The sequence below is a fragment of the Cladophialophora carrionii genome (assembly GCF_000365165.1).
Source record: "Cladophialophora carrionii CBS 160.54 unplaced genomic scaffold supercont1.4, whole genome shotgun sequence".
In the NCBI taxonomy this organism is placed as follows: domain Eukaryota; kingdom Fungi; phylum Ascomycota; class Eurotiomycetes; order Chaetothyriales; family Herpotrichiellaceae; genus Cladophialophora; species Cladophialophora carrionii.
Window position 1 is genome coordinate 1,697,130 of NW_008481829.1, and position 24,597 is coordinate 1,721,726.

General features: G+C 54.0%; 10 protein-coding genes across 10 annotated transcripts; 4 read left to right on the forward strand and 6 right to left on the reverse strand.

The window, feature by feature from the left end:
• Positions 1–159: 159 nt before the first annotated feature.
• G647_05276 (uncharacterized protein) lies at positions 160–2,469 on the reverse strand (the record flags this gene model as incomplete). Its single annotated transcript, XM_008729607.1, has 1 exon — positions 160–2,469. The coding sequence occupies one exon, from the start codon at positions 2,467–2,469 to the stop codon at positions 160–162; it is 2,310 nt and encodes a 769-aa protein (XP_008727829.1).
• A 706-nt stretch (positions 2,470–3,175) lies between these two features.
• Positions 3,176–4,617, forward strand: G647_05277 (uncharacterized protein; the record flags this gene model as incomplete). The annotated part of the gene is made up of 2 exons (XM_008729608.1): positions 3,176–3,286; positions 3,343–4,617. The coding sequence occupies 2 exons, from the start codon at positions 3,176–3,178 to the stop codon at positions 4,615–4,617; spliced, it is 1,386 nt and encodes a 461-aa protein (XP_008727830.1).
• A 395-nt stretch (positions 4,618–5,012) lies between these two features.
• G647_05278 (uncharacterized protein) lies at positions 5,013–5,876 on the reverse strand (the record flags this gene model as incomplete). Its single annotated transcript, XM_008729609.1, has 1 exon — positions 5,013–5,876. The coding sequence occupies one exon, from the start codon at positions 5,874–5,876 to the stop codon at positions 5,013–5,015; it is 864 nt and encodes a 287-aa protein (XP_008727831.1).
• A 2,693-nt stretch (positions 5,877–8,569) lies between these two features.
• G647_05279 (uncharacterized protein) lies at positions 8,570–9,838 on the forward strand (the record flags this gene model as incomplete). Its single annotated transcript, XM_008729610.1, has 1 exon — positions 8,570–9,838. The coding sequence occupies one exon, from the start codon at positions 8,570–8,572 to the stop codon at positions 9,836–9,838; it is 1,269 nt and encodes a 422-aa protein (XP_008727832.1).
• A 1,191-nt stretch (positions 9,839–11,029) lies between these two features.
• On the reverse strand, positions 11,030–13,162 carry G647_05280 (uncharacterized protein; the record flags this gene model as incomplete). The annotated part of the gene is made up of 5 exons (XM_008729611.1): positions 11,030–12,362; positions 12,443–12,588; positions 12,679–12,850; positions 12,904–12,986; positions 13,034–13,162. The coding sequence occupies 5 exons, from the start codon at positions 13,160–13,162 to the stop codon at positions 11,030–11,032; spliced, it is 1,863 nt and encodes a 620-aa protein (XP_008727833.1).
• Positions 13,163–13,912: 750 nt separating this feature from the next.
• G647_05281 (uncharacterized protein) lies at positions 13,913–15,829 on the reverse strand (the record flags this gene model as incomplete). The annotated part of the gene is made up of 1 exon (XM_008729612.1): positions 13,913–15,829. The coding sequence occupies one exon, from the start codon at positions 15,827–15,829 to the stop codon at positions 13,913–13,915; it is 1,917 nt and encodes a 638-aa protein (XP_008727834.1).
• Positions 15,830–17,329: 1,500 nt separating this feature from the next.
• G647_05282 (uncharacterized protein) lies at positions 17,330–17,626 on the forward strand (the record flags this gene model as incomplete). Its single annotated transcript, XM_008729613.1, has 1 exon — positions 17,330–17,626. The coding sequence occupies one exon, from the start codon at positions 17,330–17,332 to the stop codon at positions 17,624–17,626; it is 297 nt and encodes a 98-aa protein (XP_008727835.1).
• Positions 17,627–17,742: 116 nt separating this feature from the next.
• G647_05283 (uncharacterized protein) lies at positions 17,743–18,774 on the reverse strand (the record flags this gene model as incomplete). The annotated part of the gene is made up of 3 exons (XM_008729614.1): positions 17,743–17,991; positions 18,058–18,528; positions 18,577–18,774. The coding sequence occupies 3 exons, from the start codon at positions 18,772–18,774 to the stop codon at positions 17,743–17,745; spliced, it is 918 nt and encodes a 305-aa protein (XP_008727836.1).
• A 747-nt stretch (positions 18,775–19,521) lies between these two features.
• On the reverse strand, positions 19,522–20,175 carry G647_05284 (uncharacterized protein; the record flags this gene model as incomplete). Its single annotated transcript, XM_008729615.1, has 2 exons — positions 19,522–19,911; positions 19,963–20,175. 2 exons carry the CDS (start codon positions 20,173–20,175, stop codon positions 19,522–19,524), a joined length of 603 nt encoding a protein of 200 aa, XP_008727837.1.
• Positions 20,176–21,328: 1,153 nt separating this feature from the next.
• On the forward strand, positions 21,329–24,455 carry G647_05285 (uncharacterized protein; the record flags this gene model as incomplete). The annotated part of the gene is made up of 5 exons (XM_008729616.1): positions 21,329–21,555; positions 21,608–21,900; positions 21,956–23,014; positions 23,062–23,457; positions 23,512–24,455. The coding sequence occupies 5 exons, from the start codon at positions 21,329–21,331 to the stop codon at positions 24,453–24,455; spliced, it is 2,919 nt and encodes a 972-aa protein (XP_008727838.1).
• Between the last annotated feature and the right edge of the window lie 142 nt (positions 24,456–24,597).

Here is a 24,597-nt window from a genome sequence, read left to right on the forward strand (position 1 = left end):
GACGGGGAGATCAAATATCCTATCCTGGTGCACGATAGCGTGGATATAGAAAAGCGGAGTTTTCCGTGACATGCTGCGCTGCACGAGGCTACTGTAAATATTGAGGAGGATGATAGTTTACTGTTCAGGGTATGGTATCAGGTCATCACTCATGACTGCTCATAACGCATGTACATCGTCACGCAGGAACTGGCGCGCCGTCGTTATGCCACCCCAATTGCCGTGAGGCTCCCGGGAAGCACGCGATACAGGTTCTATCGTCGTGTCAATCCAATATCCCGGCTTTTCCATCTCAGCAGGCCACCAGTCAAACAAGAGAAACGCTTCCTCCACAGTCCAGGGTCCTGTAGGTCCCTTTGAGCCCTGTGCTGGTGGCCTCGAAACATATTGCTCTGCAGTGTCGCAAGCCAACGTGTCGGAGGCACACCGTTGCACCTTGCTTGGGCTCCTGGACTTCGCCGAACTTCTCCTCAGTGTCAGATTCTCCAGTAATCCCAGTGGGTGTCTCGGGTCGGACACATCGGGCGGGGGGACCGGAGTACGATCCTCGTCGTCCAACGCATCGTTCTCGGAGAGGACTCGTCGGAACGATCGTCCCTGAAAGCCAGCAGTGTGGCCCGATGCAGGAGTAGGCTGATTCTGGACAAGCAAGCGATCCCCAGCGCGATATGTGAAAGGCTGGTGCACATTATTGATGCATAGTTGAGGGATTCGTCGAGTCTCAGCCTGCTCATGATTGCCGACCCCTTTCCCTGCCTCGGGTTGTCTCTCCTTGATGACAAGCATTTTCGGTGCAGGACGTGTTTCAGGTTCCGGTTCGGCCACCTTTTCTTGTTCACCAAACTCCACCGTGTCGACTATTTCCGCCCGACTTCTGGATCCGGTCTCATCCACATCCTGCCCGATCTCCGCTTCCTCTGGGTTCTGCAAACTTTGGGATTGCACATGATCTTCTGCTTTTGCCACTGACGGGCTTTCTGCTTCATCCTCGGGCTCAGGCTCAAGCTGCGCATCTGACCCAGTCCGCCCTGCTGGCCCATTTCCCCTTTCCGTTTCCGCTCCGTTTTGTGGTGAGTTCTGTGTCCCTCCTGCACGTACCGAACGGAGCGAGATACCCACTGCACTCAGGTCTTCGAAAGTCTCGCTGTGTTCAATGTCCGAGAAGTGGAACTCTTCTTGCGTGAAGACCCTGCTAGGCGGAGGGGATTTCGGGTCGACATTGTCCTCAGGCATGAACAGGGGGCTGGAGATGCCATGGTGAGGTGACAATTGTTGCTCGCGTATACTGGAATGACAATTTGGCGACTGTATTGTCCGTATAGGGTCATCTGCAACTGTCTGACCGTCGGTGTCTAAGTGTAGAGCTTTGGCTGTAGGCGAAAGCGAAGTGCTAACCGTCTTTCGACATGGCGATGGGAGGAGCGGACGATCTACAGGCGCCCCTCTAGATGGACCAGATGAAAACGGGAGTACGCATGTCAATTTTTGCCTTGGTTTGGGTCGGCTGAGAAGGAGTCTGGCGGTTTTAGTGGACGAGGACCGCGAAGTTATGGGATGTGTTCTTGTTGAGGGCTTGTTCGAGTTCGAAGAGTGCTCCGGTTTCTTCCCGCTCCCTTTATCCTTGCCCGCTTGTACCGCATGATCAACAGGGCGGACCAAACTAGTCGACCTCGGATGTGAGGATCCAGAGGTAAGCGTAGGCGTCTCAGGAGCTTCTTTGTGGGTTTCCTTAGATTTTGCAGTTAACCTTACACGCTTCGGTGGGTGTCGTTTGGGCTCGTCGTCCGCTGAAAGGTCAAGGACCTCCTCGAACTCGATGGGAGGCTCATTCGGACGACTCGGATGCGGGATCGGCTTACTCGGCTGCTTCGGCTGAGGTAAGCTGGGTCTTGCAGGTCTAATGGACGGGTGTCCTTCATCCAAACGGTTTTCCTTGTCGCTGGAAAGTCTTTGTCGTTTTGGGGAAGGTTCAGGTTGCTCTCCGCGGGCAGAGGTGTATCGCTGCTCGTAGGGCGATTGATATAGAATCCTTGCGCGTCCCAATCGACCTTGGGACGGCCCTAGTACTTCACTGAGCGACTTCGGCCGCTGAGAAGATGCAGTCGCCTGTAGTCGGTTCGCGCGTGAGAGAGGCTGTCTCCGAGGTGATGGGCCCTTCTCTGCACGCTGTCTGTCGAGGATGGGAGCCAGATCGGTTTGTGTCTGTCCCAGGCGCTCTCCAACTTCCACCAGAACACCACGGCCGAGCCGTATCTCCACGCCTTCAGCGAATTCCTCCTCTTGCCTGTAGTGCACAGCGTCGATAAAGGTCCGCGAGTCATCGTAGGCCATGACGCGTCGATTGAACGTGTGGAAGCGGACCGAGCCATCGTGCCATTTCTTGGACTTTTTGTGTAGGTCGCGCGTGTAGAGACAGCGGAATTCATGGACGGGGGCCGTGGATTGACTGCCAGGAGTCTGGGTTGCCATGATCACAACCACAGTTGCACCCGAGAGACATCTGGGGAGCTGCAGAGGGCGTCAGCGGCATTCTGACTGCGGGCGGAGGTCAGGATGTCGACATGAGCCAAAGGGTCGGAGGCAGAGGCAGAGGCAGAGGCAGGTGAGAGGGGTCTGAAGGGTCGGAGGGTCTGAGGGTCTGAGGCTCGGAGGGTCCAGTACCCAGTACCCAGTACCCAGTCCGGAGTACGTGTCTTGGTGGTGGTGAAACGCGCGTCAAGTGAGGCTGGAACTCGGATAAGAAGATGCCTTTCTTACCTAACGATGGGTTTAAACATTCGTCAACATGCCGTCGCTTGACTTTTATTTACCGTCCATTTAAGTTCAACGCTTTCTCCCCGTGTATCTCCCCCAACCGGCGAAAGGCTAAACTTTCCATGCTGCTGGCCAGTTTACTGTTCTAATCGCTTTTCTCTTTCCCCGTCTCCGCCGTTCGTTTCTCCAGAGCCTCACAAGCCTGACGACCCTGACTACTGCACGAGCGACATTGGCGGGCGCGGCGACAGCAGCAACAGGCTTGTGGACCTGTCTGTGCCACCAAATGACCGGCGAAGCGTCCAACAGCCTGGAAGTCACCTCCGCTCTCTCACCTGTCTAGACACTCTCAACCTGGCCGACTCACAAGTCACTCTGTGGGCTCTTGTCCCTGTGGCTGTCCTGCCCTTGGCTAGTCACCATGCACAGCGTCCAACGCCATTTTGGCAAGTTGGGCAAGAGGAGTGCAGACGAGCAGACGGTCTCGCATCTCCTCAAGGACTTTGAGGAGGCTGATAAGCTCCTGACCAAGGTATGCACTGCCCCGTGGCACCAAGTCTTTGTCCTCCCCCAACTGACCTCTCAAAGATTATCGAGGCCTCGAAGGCATGGCGTGAGTCCTGGGTTTCGATCTTGACCCACCAGCATCGCATCGTCGATGAATACAGCCTCCTGTATGCCCCCATTGTGGGTGCCAGCGACGACTACCATGGCCACGATCCTGCTCAGACCCCCGACCACATCATGCGTCGAACGTCCAGAATGAAACAAGAGTACGAGGACTTGAAAAGAGATTTGAGCGAGGATCTGGTCCAAGTGGAAGAGAGGCTCATCAAGCCGGCCCAGAATGCCAAAGATAGCCTCCATTACATGCGGAAGACAATCAAGAAGCGAGAGGACCGGAAACTCGACTTTGAGAGATACCAAAACAGAGTCGACTCGCAACTGAAGAAGACAAAGCGGTCGGAAAGAGACGATGCCACTCTGACGAAGTCTCAATCCGAGCTGGATGCCGCCACCGAGGCATACCATGCCGCCGACGACAACCTAAGGAACTGTCTGCCCCGGGTTCTGACTTCGGTCTTCTCGCTCTTGCCTCACTTCTTGGCCGCTCAGATCCAGATCCAGAACGACTTGCTGGGCCACTACTACACCATGCTGCACACTTATTGTACCGAAGAAGGCTTTCCTTCTCCAGCTCCACCCATGGACGAAGTGATCCGATCGTGGACAGATGCCTTCAAACCCGTCCAACGTGAGGCGGAGTCACTAGCTATCCTCGCTAATGGGAAAGCAACGAGGACGTCTATGGAGAACGGTTCCAACGGCCGTCATCCTACTAATGGCCATCGCCGTCCAAGCGCGTCGGCGTTTAATGCTCATCGCCAGCAGTCTGTCTCGCCCGCCAGGAACCTCCCTCCATCGCCATCGCAGGATGCCAAGTCGAAACTATCTGTGTCGCCCGCCGCCTCGACCGCCCTCGGCCCATTGACTCCATCGGAACCAGTTGCGAGTCCATCCCCCTCACTGTCCCTGTACCACACACCCGTGGCTTTTTCACCGGCCGGGCCGAACACAGACTATTTCTCTCGTGATCGACAGCCGTCTGCCGCGTCGAATGTGTCCATGGCATCGATCGCTCAGAAGAAGCGACCCCCGCCCCCTCCCCCACCGCGGTTACCCTCACAGCAGACCATTTTCGTTACAGCATTGTACGACTTCAATGGCCAAAGCGAAGGCGATCTTGCATTTCGAGAGGGCGATCGGATCCGCGTTCTCAAAAAGACCGAGAGCACTGACGATTGGTGGCAAGGAGAACTCAGGGGCTTGCAAGGGCCGTTTCCCGCCAACTATGTTCAGTGAGCGTCAACCGTGTTACCATGTTACCAGCAAGCGAAACCTGCATAGAGATGGCCCGCGAACCATGACTTTGAATGCTAGCACGATGAGCCGGATTGGAGCATAATGGAGCGTGTATATGGAATGTTTAATTCTCGTCTTAGGAGCAGAAAAGGTCAGATATACCCAACAACGGAGTCTCCGGTTATCAGAGTAATAGATTGTCTGCTGCTATTTCTCCTGCAAAATGGTGTTAAGACCACGTCATGCCAGTAACCCTTTGCAAGCGCCCCAAGTATGCATGCTGCTCATGGCCTTGTTGAAGACCAGACGGGGTATCAGAACGAAAGCAAAGTGCCTCCTCGGCGTATCTCCTTTATGACGACCGCCAGCGATCTTCATCGCTTGAGCCAGGTCTCCTACTCGTCCCGTTTCTCAGCACCATAACCCCCCTTGCCGTCCAAGTTCTCGTAGGTCTTGCCTTGGCTACTTGGATCCCGCGGCCCCCGTTCTGCGAGGTCCTCCTTGAGCCATTTCAACACCAGTTCTCCAAGTTTACTGTTGCCGCTCTGGCTGTACGAGTCGGTCTCGGCATCATACTTGGCCATGTCACCCCATTCCTTGACCCGACCCATGTGCATGTGCACCAGATGCGTCGGCCATCCGACGAGATTGTCCAAGATATGCGTCGCATAGACGATGGTGGCGCCGCGTCGTTCCGTCTCCCCCCTCAACCAGTTCAGGAAGTTGCTCCGACTCAACAGGTCCAGATCAACGGTGATCTCGTCCAGAAGAAGGACATCCCACGGTCGGATCAACCCCATGGCGAGTTGAACTCTCCGTCTCTCGCCGTCACTGACGGCGTGCATGCGCCATCGCAGATCAATATCTAGGATCCGGACCAACTCATCCCGTCGCTCAGGGTAATGCTTTCCCCCCACCGAATCTAGCAGGATGGGCACGGCAATGTCAGTCCGGACGATGGGGTTGAGAACCCATTCCAATCCCAGATAGGTGACGCCCTCGAGACCAGCCGCGAAAGGGTCAACGCCCGCGATGAGAATGGTGGACGAGGGTGCCAGTCTCTTTCCCGACAGAAGTCTAAGTAACGTCGTCTTGCCAGCTCCGTTGGCTCCTATCAGCAGCGTCCGCGACCCCGCGGGCAAGTCCAAGTTAATGTCTCGTAGGCCGAGGGACCCGTCGGGGAACTTGTAGCTAAGGCCTCGGACGACGATGTCCGGATCGGGCGATGCGCCGTTGGCGTCCAGGTTTTGGACCGTCATCTCGGCGACGGTGGATGAGCTATATCTCGAAATGGTCCTCGAAGTGTCCTCCTGATGATGGGACTGAATTCTCAATGACTATGAAAGTTTCCATCACGTCAACTGGGTGATTGACCGAGTCATCACTGCAACGCTTATGTAATATCGATGATTCATTCATTTCATGCCGCTTTCTTCGACGGTGAGCGGAGAATCAAAGGTGAGAGAACTCACCATCTACACAGTACAACATGGTCTGATTTTTCCATCATCGAGTGCTTGACCGAGCTGTCAATTCAAACTCCAGGTTATACCATTCAGAGCTTGCCTTCATGGCGTACTATACGACATTTGCTGCCGGAGCTGCCCGTCCTAGAACCCTTCAATCCGTCTCAACGTGCTCAGTTCCATCCTCTTTCCCTACTCCTCCTTGTGCCATTCTCACAGCTCAGTCAAAGCACACTCGCATCACGAATACGAACACCTTCCCATGAACACCCCGGCGAGCATGGCAGCCTGGTCGGTCATCCGGGTTATTGGAAATCGACCTGAATCCAGTCCAGCCACGACTCGGAGCTAGCGCCGCGTCTTGACAGCACTGCTCAGCAGCGTTGTGCAGCAGCGTGGTGGTCGTCAATCATACGATGCCATTCCCGTCTTCTTTGATTGCCAGTGAAAGAAGCACGGATGCGAGTCCCAGATGAGTTCTAACTTCACCTTTCATTCAATCGTTGTCTGCGCACTCGTTTGTGGTGAAAAGCGATCATGTGTCCGACGCGGCATGTCTGCGAATAAGCATCTCAAAAAGCACAAACCCTACCCGTGGCCGGAGCCGGATGCTGTTGCTACTATCTTATATGATCGGAAATAGATAGGCTTGCTCACCGAGAAGCCCGCATGGATGGTGAGCCTAGCGAAAACCCCGGACCAATGTACGCTTTGAGCGCATCTGTGAGTATCATACTGTTTCTGGCCAGCCTGGCAACGGTTTCGAGAGATGAGGATGTACATGAGGTTTCGTGACGGCCTAGAGGACTTGGGGGATGGTTTTGATGGCCACAGCTCCCGGGTAGACATGTTGGCCGGGCGAATGCAGAACTTCGTCGACTTATACGCTCGCCCGATCTCACGCTCTTGTACTCGAGTCGATGCATCTGCAGCAATCCACCGTCTGAGCACAAAGACCGATATTGACATGGCTCAGCTGACAATCACCATATATGTGGTGATCCATATCGCTTTCGTTGCTGTAAGTATCTTTCCCAACATAGATGCGGCCAGCCTCTCGTACAGCCACAGGCTATTTGGGGCATGACTGGCTTCCGCACGGACCCGATTTACTTTCTCCCAACTGTGCTTGTCGTCTTCGTCTCTCAGTGCACTCTACCTCATTGTCAAAGCAATGTATCATAAACAATGTCCATCGCAATTTCCCAGCATCTATCGACCCGAGCAAACTGGGTGAGTATCCTTATTACCAGGAAGCCACCGAAGGAACAGAGCGCGGCAAGGATGCACACTCACACTCGTATCGAGCTAGTCAGAACGGGCGAGACTCCGACACTATCATCACTCGTCGCTACCCGCAAAAGCGAACACCGCAGGAAATCCCAGGCGAAGAAGGACCAGGCCGTTGTACTGTGGTCGAGCACGCAAACTTGGGACCACGTTCGTAGCTGCGACTCTTGCAGGGCTCTATCATTACGTTGACGCGGTCGACTGGTCTTCGTGGGAAACCAGCGGAATGAGAATAGGTACACGACTGGGAGAGCTAGTCACGATGTTGACAACTACAAGATGGTGTGTGGACCGGCAGTAAATCAAGTCTAAGAAGCCGTGTACAAGACGCTGTGGCCGTCTAGCCCTCTATTTATCTCATTGCTTATTGTCCAGTCCTCGTGTTGCGCACTGGACAACCCTTTCTATCCTGTCATTGCCCGGCTACCTCTTTTCTGTGACCCGCTGAACTCAGCGCAGCCGTGAAAATCTCTGGAAGTCTCGGGTTTGTACCCTCGCATGGCCAGTGTCATCCGCTATGGTGTATCCTGGAGAACCAAACCGGGTGGAACAGGCTTCGAGAAGTAGGCCTCTGCCGCGGGCTTCAACCTGACGTGAAATACATACCTCGTGTGCACTTATTGACAAGACACGGCTGTACAGACGTACATCAAGTACCGGTACTACCAACTTCCTCCTTACTGACCTGGAGTATACGGCAGGGGAATGGTTTTCAGCTCGACCTTGATTCGACTCCTTTCATTACTTCAGCAACATGATCTGATACGGTGGACAGTAAGTAGCGTGCCTCATTTAAGGACGCACGAATGACCATCGGATCTCGACAGCACGAGATACATCTGCTCCTGTGCGGAGGTATGTACTTACTCTGCTCTGTAGGCACACGCATTCGGCTAACGTACAGCCTTATGATTTGGGGGGTTATGACAAATAATTCTGGATTTCTATTACGGAACAAGTACTGTACATGCGGACTCCTCTGCACATACTGTAGCTCTCCCCACGGTAACTGGTGGTACCGCAGAGTCAGCGCTTAAACATACCGCCGTATGCCCGTCAGCTACATGGCCAGCGTGTACCGACCGACATTGGGTTCGTCCCTTGTTTAATCTCACCTCGTTCGATGCCTTCAATGCCCCCATTGCTCCCTCACCGACCGGACGCAACTCAATCGACTTGGATCTGCCACCACCACAATGTCCAGTCCGGGGGCCAGCGCGAACCCCAGTCTATCGGACATCTTCGGCCAAGGCCACAACGCGTACTTCTCTAACGGACCCATCACCCGCCTGTCGTTCATCCGGCTGAACAACCAGCTCTTGGACAAAGCCTCAACCCACCCCTCAGCCCGGTATCTCACCTTTGAGGAGCTGAACCCGCTACGCGACCCGCAAGGTAAGCTCGCGTTCGTGAGCTACGACGACGTGGCCGACGCCATGGGCCGGCCCTACGGGCAGGACGAAAAGAATCAGATCGCCGCGTTCGACCCGGACGAACACCACCCGAACGTCATCTTCTTGGGAATGGATCTAGAGGATCAGACTGCGACTCGTACCGAGAGGGCCGGTGTGGGCGGCGGCGGCGGCGGCGGCGATAAGGTCCAACTGGGCGAGTACACGGGCGTGCCGTACTTTGCGCTGGACGTGACGTCGGAGCATTACGCCGGGTTCAAGCAGCGGCTGGTGCAGCGGCCGACGACGACGACGACACAGGCGGGAAGGAGCAGCCATAGCCACAGCCACAGCCACAGCCAGCAGCTCCTTCTAAAACACACGCCCACGCGCATCGACCTGACGCTCGACCACGCCCAGGCGGCCATCTACAGCCATGCCCGCGCCCTGCTCGACTGGAACACGCGCAACCGGTACTGTTCCAGCTGCGGTGGCCGCACGCTGTCGACGCACGGCGGCGCCAAGGTCGTGTGTCCACCGGCCGACCGCGGCGTGGCCCGCCCGCGAGCCTGCCCGACGCGCATCGGTTTGCACAACCAGGCCTTTCCGCGCACAGACCCGACGGCGGTCATCGCGGCCGTGTCGGCGGACACGAAGCGCGTGCTGCTTGGCCGCGGCAAGCGCTGGCCCGCCAACTACTTCTCGTGCCTGTCCGGGTTCGTCGAGCCCGGGGAGAGCATCGAGACGGCGACGCGGCGCGAGGCGTACGAGGAGACGGGCGTGCGCGTCGGCCACGTGCAGATCCATTCGAGCCAGCCGTGGCCGTACCCTTCCACCATGCTGATCGGCGCGATCGCCCAGTGTGAAGAGGGAGGTGAGACCATCACGTACCCGGAGACAGAGCTCGAGGAGGCCAGGTGGTTCGAGTTGGCCGAGGTGCAGCACGCGCTCGACCATGGCGCCAATCCCATGTGGGAGCCGCCTCCAAAGGGGTATACGGGGCCGAGAGTACCGCCGAGTCAACTGATGGCTCATCAGGTCTTGAGGGGGGTGTTGAGGCTGTTTCACAGGTGATGCATCATGTGTTGTACGAGTGGCAGAGCCGAATCCACGCTGCTGCTGCTGCCGCCGCCGCCGCTGCGGGTGAACCGGTACCACGCCTCTCCCGTGAGAGCAGAGTATTCGACGCGACTTGACTTGTGCCGTACTGGGTACGAGTAGAGTAGAGTACATGCGGCCGGCACGCGGTTCCTACAGAGAGTATAGATGATGCTGAACGAGATACAGGTTCTAATCCCCCTTTCTCTCTATTTCTCTCACTAACATACCTATCGATCTATATCACTCAGTGCCTAGTACGCAAGTTAACAGACGCAAGACGCAAGACGCAAGACGCAAGATACAGGAAATTGAAAAGATAGGAAAGGAACAAAGGAACAAAGGACGAAGCATAAGTAAGCCATGTACACACGATCAACGTATATATAATAAATATGTATGTGCGTACGTATATTCATATCATCTTATAATTCCCGTATCTCCGACCAAAGGAGACGATCTAGCCGCAACGTCCTTTTTTGAGGCGAAGAGAGGGAGGGACACGATCTGTAAGTGAGTATCTGTGATCCTTCCCTTTCCTTTCCTGTATCAAGGGCGTGTCGGAATTGGGATTCGGAGTCGAAAGCTCTGCTCCTGAGTGACTTGTCTGTCCCTGGTGGCCCAGTCTTGTAGAGTATCTACTATTAGTACGTGAGCTCCGTAAGTGCTGGAGAATCGAGCGTTGAGCGGTGAGCCTTGAGCCTTGAGCATTGGGCATTGAGCGTTGAGCGTTGAGCATTGAGCGTTGAGCATTGAGCGTTGAGCATTGAGCGTTCGGTGTAGAACCCCGGCTACGGTAGCCACCCAGGTAGCTGGGTCCCCTTTTTAATTACAAATAGTCGTGAAATGAAATGAAAATGAAAGAAATAGACCATGTATATATAACGCAGGGTCAAAGATTCACAAAGGGTCAGCGTTGAGAACGTATACCGCAGCGCATGTACGACAGTCTTGGCCAGTAGGCTCGTTGGACTTTGTGTGGACGCAGGAGATGATTACAGAGCTAGCGATTCTCCCATGAAGCGGCTTGGACTTGATGAACTTTCAACGACCTCTTTTCTACTCAAAGTCCCGTCCAGTTCCTCGTACGCAAACCTCATTCCCGCCTGAACTCGTCGTGAGGAAACACGTTATGACCCGAGACGTGGACAGTCAAGTCAGGGTACCTCAAGTGACGCTATAGATCGAGAACGATTGAGCTGACGAGGACAGAACCACACCACCGCCGTTGTCGATCGTTATATACTTGCCATTGCTGTCCAGCAGGTTATATCCCTGCCCACCACCGAGGTACGTGATATTGTGCACCATTGCCGCGGTCTTGTTCACCAGCGTCATGTCCGCCCCAATGTACCGTCCGTTTACTGGGCTACTGATGGTGAACAGCCCGCTGTTTGTGGACGTCTCGTGAATCACCCATCGTTGAGAGCGGGCCGAGTGTGAGGTAGTCGCTTTGGTTGCATCCAGGTGCGTGGCGTTTCCGCCAGGGTTTGAGAGCGCAAACCCGGAGGCCTCGAAAGTGAGGAAGCGCCCTTCGGTCAGATATCCACGCACGGACTTGAACCCCTTTTCGGAGACCAGTGAGGTCTTTTCGGTTTGGTTGCCGTACGGCACGGGCGGACGCTGGACTGCGTATTGAGCCTCGCAGTAGGAGGAACCGTCCCAGACACCGTTTTTATCCTTGTGTGGCATCTTCGCCTTGGGGATTGTAGGGATGGACACATCCGGATTTGAGAAGTCGAATGCCGCGGTCAGATCGGACATTTGCTCACGACGCCAGGTAGGCATCTCACGGGTTACGACATCCTCATAGCCTTTGGCCTGCAGCCATTTCTCGACAAACATAATCTGCGAATTGTGGTCCGACTTTTCGGTGAAGACATTGCCGCCCCGTGTCCAAGGTGAAATGATGTAAAATGGGAGCCGGAACCCGGGCCCTGCAAAGGTATAGCCAAACATCCCGTAAGGATCGTCAAGCCATTCAGCCGTCGTGTTCATGGGTGCGTGATAGGGGCTGACGTGGTCTCCCCAACCGCCTGTCTCATCATAGCTGATGATCAAAGCTGTGCTGTTCCAGTTCTTGCCCCAGGTTACAGCGTTGACAACTTGTTGCTGGAGCCAGGCGCCGTCATGGGGAGAATAAGGCGGATGTTCGGAAAGTTCAGTCGGACCGATAATATACGAAATCATTGGAAGTGTGCCATTTGCGGCCTGCTCGTAGAAAGCGTCTAGGCCGACATAGGACATCCCTCGTTGATGGAGGGCTGTGCTATTTTTGGCGTTCTGATACTGCGCAAACCAGGCGAGGGGGTTGTCGTCGAAATTGTCGACATCTTGATAGACTTGCCATGTAACGCCAGCTTGCTGGTATATCTCAGGGGTTGTGGTCCACGACAGTGGGTAGCAATTCACCCCTGGCATCTCGCACCCGGGGACTTCGTTATTGTCGATGTACACGCCCCCCTGGTTTGCTGTCTGCGGTGAGCCCGGCACGTTGATTCTACGAGAGCCGGGATGTCAGCCCGAGCCAAGCTCAATCGCTGTGACCACAAAACTCATTGAGAGGTGCCTGCCACTTACGTTCCGCTCACCCACGTCACACGGTTTGGATTGGTCGATGCGATGACGCTTTCTTGGTACATGTCGCCTACAGTCCAGCCTTCTGCCAGGGCAAACTGGACAGGGAGGTCATTCCTCTTATAGTAGCCCCAGCTCCATGGCGTGTTCTGTTGCAAGGTATCAATGTCAGAAGATGGCCTACCAAGGAGAAAGGCCGTGTCCAAGCAGCTGTTCTTGTCAAGGGTCAAAGTACTCACGTTGAGGGCCCAGTGGTCATTAAGACCGCCGTTGTAGGCCAAGTGGTTCTCCTCATAACCATTTGATCCTGCGTCCATACACTGGGTAGCATTCAACCAGTGGCCACCCAATTCGTTGAGATAGAAAGGGAGCAGATAATCGGCATCCTTCGTTATCGTCTTGTTCAGTTTCCTAGTTAGCGTTAGAGGAGACCGTCCACTCGCGAGTCGTCGTAGTCCACCTACTGGTACCAGACTGATTTACCATTAGGATTCACTTGTACATTGGGGTCAGAGAAACCTCGAACGCCAGCCATCGTTCCGAAGTACTATGAGAGCATTAGCTCCAGGTCTCCTAGTCCATCCTGGTCCATACATGGTCAAACGCTCGATTCTCCTGCATGAATAGGACAACATGGTCGATGCTTGCCAGCGAATCCCCGAGCACGCCGCTCCCAAGGGAGCCGGCGCCTAGAATAGCCAGCAGGGTGGGAAAAGCCCGCATGTTTTGGGCGTTTCTCGGGTGTCGCTCTCAAGCATAAACTTCGATAGGGTGATCCGACACGCCACAAAGCCGTTTTATAGCATTCAGGTCCTCTCTTCCTTTCATCGGTAGACCCGCAGGCTGCATTGTATTCTCCATTCCCGCCGTGGATGCGTATAGCAGCCTATCAGGCGTATGGAATTGGAAAGCAGGCCGGGGGTGTTTGCACGTGCTTAAAGAAAGCCTCGTCCTCTGCCCTGGACCGCAACGGCAGTACGTTTCCAGCCAAGCAGGAGAGCCTGCGGCTTTCGTGCCGAGGTGGACAGTTCCCACGAGGTAGCTGAGTTGAGTGAAGAGTGCCAGATATGATGCACCAGAAAGACGACGCCAGCCGTAAGCTGTTCTTAGGCATGATTTGCAAATGCTTGATGTTTAAGCTTTCCAGGTTGCAGGCACGTTGATTCTGGGTCGAGAACGATTCGTTTGTACAACTTCGCGGAGATCCACGCAAGGACATCCTTCCCTCTTCCGCAGTCCTGCAATGCGACCTCGATCCTTTCGAGGCTTTCTGCAACTGCAGAACCCCCTCGAGAAGCGCATCTTGGCCACTGCAGCAAATGCTTGAAAACATGTGTTGTCCCTATCCCCTTTCAGATTGGGTTGGCTCTTCGGATGGAGCGACGGTCCAGGGGTTGATGCGCTCGGCGGTTTACTGGAGTTAAGGGACGTAGTAGAGCAGACTGAGACCACAGTAGCATTGGGAGACTACCATCAACTGACGTCCCAACTCATGGCCATCCCGCTACCCAGGTGCCAGCCAACGTGGCAATGCATCATCCAGATGCCTTTGTTATCCGCTCGAAATCTGATAACAGCATAGCCTCTTTGTGGAACGAAGACCGTGTCCTTCACTACGGGATTTGCCAGATTGTATGGCCCTGCCGGCGAAACAGCTGACGTGGTCGTAAAGGGATTGTAATTGTACATCCCGGATCCACCTGGTGTGAAAGGTGGCTTCTCACTACTCCACGGGATGGGAGGTGGAAATACCGAGACAACATAGAACGAGTAACCGTGCAGATGAAAAGGATGTCCGCCATCGTCAAGGTTGTTGATGACTACCTCCACCCATTCGTTGCAAGCAGCTGTCTCGTTCTCTGTCTGGCACAATCCAACGTGAGGCGATAGCTGGTTTCGGTCGTATTGTGATCGAGGTAGTGAGATCAGTGGCTCCGCTTGAGGTGACCAACTGGTGTGATTGATAAATCCCATAGGGATGTTGTGATGCTTGGCCAATTTCATTGTTGTCGTGTAGACCACAAACTTCAGCGGCTCTTCAGTCATCCCTGTCAAGGACCCGGAGCCGGATACGGCTGCCTGTAGATTGTAATACTCGAGCATCGGGGGTACAGGCTGGGTAGCATCGCCGTCGCTCGGTGAAGAAGTGACTGGGAATGTCTGCATCGGGGTGAGTGCCGGGTTGGGGTACTTGAAATTCTCGTCATCCATTTCGATAGTTAGCTCTCGTCGACGGTAATTTGATTCGAGCAGCAGGATGGCATCGACTCTTTCTCCAGGATAGACAATGCCAATGCTTTGCGCCTCGGCCATATCGATACTGTTGCCACCATCAACCTGGAAAGGGAACAGACTCGCAGCATCCACCTTGAGAGAAAACCCAGTGAGGGATCCGGTATTAACCAAGCGTAGACGATAACGATGACCGCGGTCGAAGCGCAGTGACGGCAGCTCATCTCTTGCCGCTGGAGGAGTACATTGAAGAGGTCGGGCAGGAACTGCCATGTCGCAGTCAAAATTGCCGTGGTCATTGATGAGAAGAGAGTCAGGCACGGGCTCGTTCCCAAAGGATCTGGAATTCATGTACCACCTGAGGACGTCAGTGCTTGGCCGATGGTACCAATCACCTATCAGAAGCAAGACTTCCTGAGCATAGTCATACACTTCTTTCTCATCAGACTGTTCAACAGGGCGATGGATGATGAAGCCACCGTAGAGACCGTCGTCTCGCTGTGTCTTTTCATGGCCATGGTACCAAAAGGTGCCGAACTCGTCGTGGCCAATTGTGAAATTGTACAAAAAGGTCTCGCCTGTCTGGATTGGGGCCTGCGTCAAGCCGACTGCGCCGTCCATGTCATTAGCATCTTTCATCCGCAGACCGTGCCAGTGTATAGCAAGGCCTTCCTTATGGAGGAGGTTTGTGACATTGACAATGATTCGATCTCCAGAGCGAGCTTCGATAGTTGGACCGGGAAACTGGTCGTTAATGACATACACTTCCTTTCGAACGCCGTCCGGCGAGCGGAAAGCCTTCGTGACTCGCCAATCAAAGCACAGTGTAGCGGGTGGACGGCTGACATGAGATTCGGGATGAAGAACTATACCGACGCCTCCATGGTATTGTTCATCCCCGTGTATTTGGATCGTCGTGGGTTTCTGCTCATTGATCAAGGGAAGGCCTTCAGGGTAAGCGAGAAGAAAGGCTGCGGTTAAGACGAATATCAGCAACACCACAACCCAACAGGCGGTATTCGGAAGCCATGACGGTGCCTTGCAAGCTGTAGAAACCTCGTCCTTGGGTGGCGTCAACTCGACCATAACCGAAGCATCAACCGGCGAGTTGGCTTCGCTGACCTTGGCTTTGCGTCTCCGGGAGTTTGTCCTCTCCATGCTGATGAGAGCCGCATTGGTGAAAAGTGAAGTGAGCACATCTTGAAGTGCAGTCTCGAAGGATGTCTGTGCGACGTGCAAGAACGTAGTGCCATGATTGGGGAGGACGTGACCAGTGGATGACCGGGACGAAAAGCGAGTCGACAGAGAATCGACAACAGTTCTCTTACAGTAACAATCAGCTCTTGCAAGATCCTGTACTGTACTCGTACATGGACCGCCAAACTTGCCTCGCAGGGACTTCCGGAGCACCCAGAAACACCCTAACTAGGACAGCCCCGAAAAGGCAGGTGTTAGGCATAGGGAGCCCTGGAAGCCCTAGGTTTAGGGGCCAATCTATTGCCGCGTATTTCGACGGGCGCCAGCTAGGGACCGAGCGACAACCCCCATTCATCTCCGGCGTAGAAATCGGAGTGGGGAAGGCATCCAGCCTGACAAAGCTTCACTTCCAAATCTCGCAGCTCTCTTCACAGACAGGAAGTCTACCACACCCGGCTTAATGAGCCTGCTGGTAACTCTGCCCTGAAGGTCGAAGACAAGATCACAAGGACACAGTCTCCAGTGACCTTCAATAACAGGTACAAAATGTCGCTTCACCTTTGTCGACAGCTTCAGGCTTCACACCATGTTTCCAAGTTAAGCATAGAATAGCTTCGTACAATATCTGCCCGTCCACAGAACCTTGGTATGATCCGCGAAGGCCCAGGGCGAGCCGTTTCGAAGCCCGTTGCCAATCCTACACTGTTGGATGACTCTATTTTGGTTCGAGCTGTAATGAACAATTGAGCCCAATCCAACGGACTTGACCACTGTCCTCGCTGTCGGCAAGGACGGGACTATCGACGGTTGTTTTGCTCACGGAACTGGCCTGAATTCACGAATTGCCTAACCGCGACAAAAATGACAGGATTGCAGCCAACGATGACCAATCCCGAAAATGGAGCCTTCGCCAGATTAATCGCCGTCGAGGGAAACCTCCAAATGCACATCCTAGAGGGCGTGAGCTTCGAGGCTGCGTGCACATAGGAGTTGGAATCGGGACTCTAGGTTTCGGCCTCTACAATGTCCTCGACCTTCCTTTGCCCGGAAAGACTAAGGGCATCGAGCCGAGGTCAATCCTCATCTACGGCGATCGTACAGTTACGGGCAGTCTTGCGACTCAGTTTGCACGTCTGTGAGTCCAAACATGAGGAAGACAACAAAGGGCGCGTACTGAAAGTCGCCGTTTCTGCACAGATCTGGGTGGCAAGTTGTCACCACTTACTCGCCGAAACACTTTGGCTTCGTGAAAGAACTTGGCGCAGGCCTCGTATACGATTATGTGGGCTCGACGTCCCTGCGTTAGAGTGGAGACGTGGCATATTGACAGCTTCGTGTTCTATTAGCATGATCCCAAGGTGAGCGTACCCATCAGAGACGCGACTAGTGGGATTCTGAAGCTTGTCTTCGACACAGTCTCCCTTGAAACGACTGCGAGGGTCTGCGCCAAAGCAATCGGTGATGAGGGAGGCATCTACCGCAACCTGCTGGGTGTTGACTGCGCGCGTCGAGACATACCGTCGGGATTCTTCCTCGCCTACAGCCAGTCTGGGGAGCCCTTTATCTTTGAAGGAGAGTATTATGAAGCGCAGCCCGAGCATTTCGTGTCTGCGTCCAGCTTCGGCCCCGTTGCTGAGAGACTGTGGCAGGAAGGCAAGTGGAGGCCACACCCGCATCGCCTCGAGCGTGGTGGTCTCTCGAGCGTGGCTGACGGGCTGCTGCAGATGGAGGAGGGAAAGATCGGTGGTGAAAAGCTGATTTACCAGGTTGATGGGACAGAATGGCCTTGCTGATAAAATACAAAAGAGGATAAGCCCCCCTAAACCCGCTGGCATCGCTTGCTGTACTGCTGATGAAGCGCTCGCCACTGTGGTCTATTTCCTCATGAGCACGAAATCGTGCTCCAAGATCCAGAACCCGACCGTTTTCTTCCCGGACGAGTCCACCTTTTCGAGCATGTCAATATTGAATTCCTTTGCCAATGCCGCGTCTTCCGACCATGCAAACTGCTTGATAAGGCTCTTCTTGACGCCGAAGACCGGATCCAGCGCCACATTCTTGCTGTCGTGAGAGTATAGTGCCGTGGTGAGCCGGACGCATCCGGGATGTTGAAGTACGAAATGCTTTTGCCATTTCAAGGCATGTCAGCATGTGGCCAGCGCTTTCTCGTGGTGACGATTCCCACTTACCACATGAGCTGGCCGGACATTTGACCTATTGAGCAACCGCAGAAGGACACCGACGGGACCATCGTACGGAATAGGGTAGTCAACGGCGCGAACCCCAACAAGCGCGAATCTCCCTTGTTCATCTGTATGGAAGATGCCCCGACAGTCCGGCTCGTCCTTCTCGGGATCTTGCATGTCGTAGAAGCCGTTGCCGTTGGTTTCCCACACGTCGACCAAGGTGCCAGAAAGCGGCGTCCCATCTGTGTCGGAGACGGTCCCTCGGATGAGCATGGGCTCTCCGATAGCGCCTTTTGATGCAATTGACTGGCCGATTTCGAATTCGTGAGCATCGTTGTGAAACGGCCCCAGCACCGATGACTCTGTCGCCCGAGGAGCGGTTGGGTTGTTGATCGCGTCGACGAGTGCAGATATGCCAAGCACGTCAGATAAGAGAATCATCTCTTGTCGATCCGGCGTGCAGAAGTGGCCGACCTGAGAAGAGAGTGAGATTTAAGCTGAAAGAGATTGTCTTGCTCATACCTCCGTGAGATACTGCCATGCTGCCTCCCATTCCGCCGTGGTCAGTTTCGTGTCACGGACAAAATCATGTGAGTACTGTATCAGTTTCGCGAAGACGAACTTGAGCCGTTCGCTTTCGATGTTTGAGCTGAGTTTGATAACGTGCGGTGTGAGGTTGTCGATTGTCAGATCATCTGGTGAGAGATTGGCGTTCGCCATGGTCGCAACAGCAAGGGGTTTTCATTACTGTGCGTGATGTCGACAATGTGCGCGTACTTATAGAATAAGTGATAGACGGCGTTCAAGATTACCACACGTTCACGCGGGCCTGGTGGAGGACAGAATTCCGCGTGATGCTCCATGGCCGATGCTTTGAATGGTCACACTTCTGGGGTGAGTCAGCTTCATCACAATGCCTGGAAAGCGGCTAGTCGTCAAAGGCACATCAGTGCCTGGACTAGACGGCTGCATGGGGAAACACGATATTTCCAAACTTGACCGAAACCTGGGGAGAGTGTGGAATGTTCCGATCTGATCTGGATTGAGGTATCGCAATTACTAATGCCAGTGGCTCGCTTTATGGGGTAATCCCGATTCCGCCATGCTCAGATCGACAACATCTGCGCGGACAGCCTTGAGTAAGCCATCTGCGATGCCATGTCTCGTCTATCCCTATGCGAATGTGGCATGCATCGTTCCCTTTTACAACATGCTGTAATGTGCTTTCACCTCGAGTCAAGTCTATCCACCCAATCGAGATCCTAGACAATCACCGCCATCTGCTCAGTGCCCAAGGTCTCATGTAGGAACCTACCGGGGTTCCAGCGCCATGAATCCTGGATCGCTGTCCACATCAGCTCCGCAACATCCGCTTTTGATCAGCCTCGCGTTGAGTGGCGCGAGATCCTGGCATGAATGACAATAAAACCGGAAGGACTCCTTTGCTACCTCGTGAAGAACATCAAATCAAAATTCAGGCACATCCAAACATGTACGCTTCCATGCATTGTACTGCTTCTCGCCCTCTGTCAGTCTCTTCATGCGAGATTTAGCGCAGTTGACAGCTGTGTTTCGCATGCCGACACCGGATTCGGGGACAGACTCGTAAATGTAAGGAATTGACAGGAGGAACTTGGCGGCATCCCAGTCATTGTGCGCGGCGGCTTCGTATTTCATCATTACTGCGAGACCTGCACGTGGGATTCCATATTCGGTGGCAGCGGCGAAGATTTTGCCATGTCCAAGGAACGGGTCGGCGGAAAAGTTGGCGTAGTCAGAGCGGTAGCAGAATTCTATTAGTCTCTCGACAATCTGCGGTTCATCTTCTGGAAGTTCAATGGTGGCGGTCATAGATTCCTGTGGACAGATCAGACAAACAGGCTTCTGGATAGACTCGCACGGACCTACTCGACACTCGTTGACGCAGGCAGCCTTGAAAAAGCTCGACTGTGAACAGACGACCACGCGGTGCGCTCGAAACTCGCTGGCACCACATCTGATTGTTAAGTCTGTGAAATCGGTACTTTTGTGGGCTCTACTTTGAAGATTAGCAAACCCCGAGCCTTCTAGTGTAAGCAGCTGAGGGTACTTCGAGAGCCAGGAGTCAAAGATGTAAGACATCGCCTTTCGCTTTTAGGATGCAAGTTGGTCCGGCGAGAGAAGGAAATGAGCAAGAGTGAAAGTGCTTGCAGAACGAGAATAAATACCGCTGGACTTCAAGGCGGGCTGAGTATGAAGTGAAGTGAAGTGAAGCGCAAATTCCTTGGCGATTCATGTTGAATAGGCCTTGAATATTGTTGCATTTCACCCTTCCGATACCATTGTCAGTCGACGGAGCTCATGAATGTGCGAATGGCTCCGTGATCTTTTTGCGAAGAGAGGTGGTTAGTCTACTGTTGAAGAAAGACGTCGGCGAGTTCTCCTAGTCCCTACTCTGAGGCATTCTTTTCCCGCTTCGACCTTGTTCCTCAAGACTCGTAGTCCTACCCTACCCACTGACGGCTTCAGCCCATATCGTCGTTGTTATGAGAGCCCATTGAAACTTGAAGATCGGCCAAAAGCCAAAGCATCGTGACAGGATACCTCGTAGCAACTCGACCAGGGGCTGAGAATCACACCATCAGGAGGCAACCCAAGGCTGAAACGGATGAGTTCTGTCCGTGATCAGCAGGCTGTCCCCCTTTTGCCGAAAGGTCTGGTTGCGTAGTGCTGCAGATTTGGCAGACTGAAGCACATTAGCGATTGACCTGGACGTCCGTCTCCACCCTTTATGAACGAGTACACTGCCAGAACACCTCCAGCGACTCTGGGCACCCAAGCAGATCCTTCCGCCAATGCACCCTCTTGGCCACTAGTAGCTGATGCAAGCAGATCGCCCCTTTTCTAACGAAGCAGCTTGTGCCGAACCGGAGATCGACGTCTGCCGGAAGGACAGTTCCTTCGGCTTGGTGGCCGCAGCTATCGATTGGCTATTGCGCGTTGGTTCAGCCATCAGCGATCTTTATGTCAAGCCTGCCGCGATTGGCTCCAAGCCCAACGAATCTTCCAACACCCCTGTGCATGGTGCTTTAGCCGAAGTCTCGACCTCGATTTGACGACTCGAACGCCGCCCTCCACTTTCCTCTCGCGGCTTGCGCTGGCCCAGAATTTAGCACTAAAAACCCGACGCCGCGAACGCTCTTTGATGTAAAAATGTCTCGACGGCCTCTCTGGGGCGACGCCTGAGCGAACACGCTTCAAGACACCGCGACGGGCTAGATATGACCTTCTCTCGATGGATGCGACTGATCCCCGGGTCGGCTCCGCCCGCGACAACTCAACGAGCCCCGGGTTATCGCGCATGGTAGCCGGCTCCAATTCTTCGTCCGGCAGAAATCTTCTTGCGACTTTGGTCCCGGTCTTGATATGGGCCGCGATTTGTATCATTATATTCATAATCTCGCGGCGCAAATGCCCTCGTGTTTATGCTCCGAGGACGTTGCTGAGAAGTCTGGAGCCTCAGTACGGCACTCCCCGTCTGGAAGTGTGAATTAAAGCTGATAACGTGCTGTAGTGAAAGGAGTCCCCCTCTACCTAATGGATGGTTCAACTGGTTCAGGGACTTTTACAAAATCCCCCCTGCTTTCGTACTCAACCACTCATCCCTCGATGGATATCTGTTTCTGCGATTTCTTCGCGTGCTTGGTGTGATATGTCTGGTTGGGATTGCCTTGCTTTGGCCAATCCTGCTCCCCCTACATGCGACGGGAGGTGCAGGTAATCGCGAGCTGGATGCCTTGACATTAGGCAATGTCGTTAGTTCTAACCGGTTCTACGCTCATGCCATCCTTGCCTGGGTCTATTTCAGTGAGTCGCTTTCGTTCTCCCGCGACAGTACGTGAATCCTAACCACATTGCGCAGTATTCGTCTTGTATATGGTCAGCCGTGAGTGTATATACTACATCAATCTACGTCAAGCATATCTGCTCTCGCCATTCTACGCGAACCGGCTCTCATCGCGAACGGTGTTGTACGTGAACGTACCGCGACAATACCTGGATGAGGACAGGCTTCGGTGGATGCTCGGTGACTCCGTCAAGAGAATCTGGATCCCGCAAACGACCGACGAGCTGGAGCGAATGGTCAAAGAAAGGGAGCAGACAGCCATGCGGCTGGAAAAGGCTGAATTCGCGCTGATCAGGATGGCGAACGCTGCAAGGACAAAGGCGCTCAAAAAGGCACAGAGGGAGAGCAGCAAGCAGCACAGCTCCGCGTCGGTTTCCCACCACGATGTGAAGGACGAAAGGACCAGTTCAGCCTCGAAATCTACTGCTGGCGAAGCCGTGCAGGCATCGGACAGCTCAGACACCACCTCTAGACCTGCGGAGGACGGTCAAGAGCGTCCCCTACCTGATGTCAACGGCTCTGTGGCGTCTCAATGGATTTCTCACAGCTCGAGACCTCACCACCGGCCGATTGCAAACTATGGCCGGCGAGTCGACACCATTAAATGGACCAGGAACCAAATCAAAAAGCTGAATTCGCAGATCGCCAGAGTCCGACGGGACCTGCTGTTCAAGACTGATGGCATGCTGCCTTCGGTCTTTGTCGAGTTCGAAACACATACAGACGCACAGAATGCTTATCAGACGCTGACCCACCACCGTCCGTTACACATGGCTCAACGTTATCTCGGTGTACGCCCATTTGAGATCTTGTGGCACTCGTTGTCGATGTCTTGGTGGGAAACAATTGCCCGAAGGTTCCTCATCAAGGCGTTGATCACCGCATTGATCATATTCTGGGCTATTCCTTCGGCAGCTGTCGGCACAATTTCTAACATCGAATATCTGTCAGAAAAGGTTCCTTTTCTAGGCTGGATAGCAGATCTGCCCGGCGCCGTGACGAGCATCATTAGCGGCGTCCTTCCCGCTCTGGCATTGTCTCTTCTAATGAGCATTGTTCCGGGCATATTGAGGTGTAGGTATTCTGTTCAGGCTTCATGGACCATCTGCTCACTATTACAGATTGCGCGAGAATAGGGGGGGTCCCTACCCTGACCGGAATCGAGCTTTACACCCAGCACGCCTACTTTGCCTTCCAAGTCGTCCAGGTCTTCCTGATCACCACCCTCACATCGGCTGCCTCGGCAGCCGTCACAAAGCTGCTAGCGGACCCAACAACCGCGAAGGACTTGCTTTCTCAGAACCTCCCCAAGGCGTCAAACTTTTACCTATCCTACTTTCTCCTGCAGAGCCTTGCGCTCGGAGCTGGAGCGCTTGTCCAGTTCGGCAATCTATTCCACTTTCACGTGTTTGAGAAGTTCTCGAATAACCCTCGAAAGACATATCTGAGGTGGCATCGACTGCAGCGGATCCATTGGGGAGGCATATTCCCCGTCTATACCAATCTCGGCGTCATTAGTAGGTGTTGTCGCACATCAGTTTCTCTCCTCCCGTGGCTGACATTGATCGCAGCACTCACCTACGCGCTCATAGCGCCGATCATCCTCGGCTTTGCTATTGTCGGAGTCGGATTTCTACATATTGTGTTCCGATACAACCTCATCTATGTCTATGATTCCGAGATCGATACCAGAGGGCTCGTGTATCCGCGGGCTCTGATGCAATTGCTCTTGGGCTTATATTTCTCGGAGATTTGTATGATCGGCCTTTTTTCGTTGAGGGGCGCGTATGTCCCGGTGGTGTTGACGGCGATCCTTTTGGCCCTGACTGGCCTGGTGCACACCTCGCTCATCGATGCGCTGGGACCTCTTCTGTGGAGTCTTCCTAAGAGTTTGACCAAGGAGGAGGACCAACACTTGCTCGGAAGCCGCGCGACAAATGGACGGTCTCGGCATTTGGAGGATGCAGAGCAGTATCAGCAACCGCACGACTTCCTGAATGACGAAGATGGACATGTTCATGGTGAAAATCGGACTCTGGAAGGCGCAGATGGGGCATTCAGTGCGCTAGGGGGAGGCGTCAAGACTATGCTCACCAAGAAATTCAAGCGGGAGCTGCCAGAGGTCGACCTAGGTATGGCTGCAGTGGGAGGATTCTGGATGAGATGGATCTCGCCCGATCCGAGTCAGGAGTCGAACTTCCTCCTACGGTGGCTTCATCCAGAAGTGTACTCTGATTACACAATTCTCCGCCAAATGGTACCGCAAGACCTACCAGATCCAGTGTATCCGGAGGAGATCGAGCGAGACATCTACTACCCGCCCTCGATGATGATGAAGCCGCCTACGCTGTGGATACCGCGAGATCCAGGAGGCGTAAGTCGGCAAGAGGTGCAACATAGTGAGAAGGCTCTGCCAACTACGGATGAGCATGTCACTATCGACGAGAAAGGGCAGCTTACGATCGATCTCGACGAACCCCGGCTTGTGTTTGACATCGGTCGATTACGTTATTGATGAAGGAACGGGACAGATAGATATTACGCAACTTATATATAGCGGATCTGTATATGAAATCTTGGCTCATTGAGCTGTCACTGCATCGTGAAGTGAAAGTGAGCTGGAAGTGAGCTGACAGTGAGCGTGAAAGCGCAAGGCT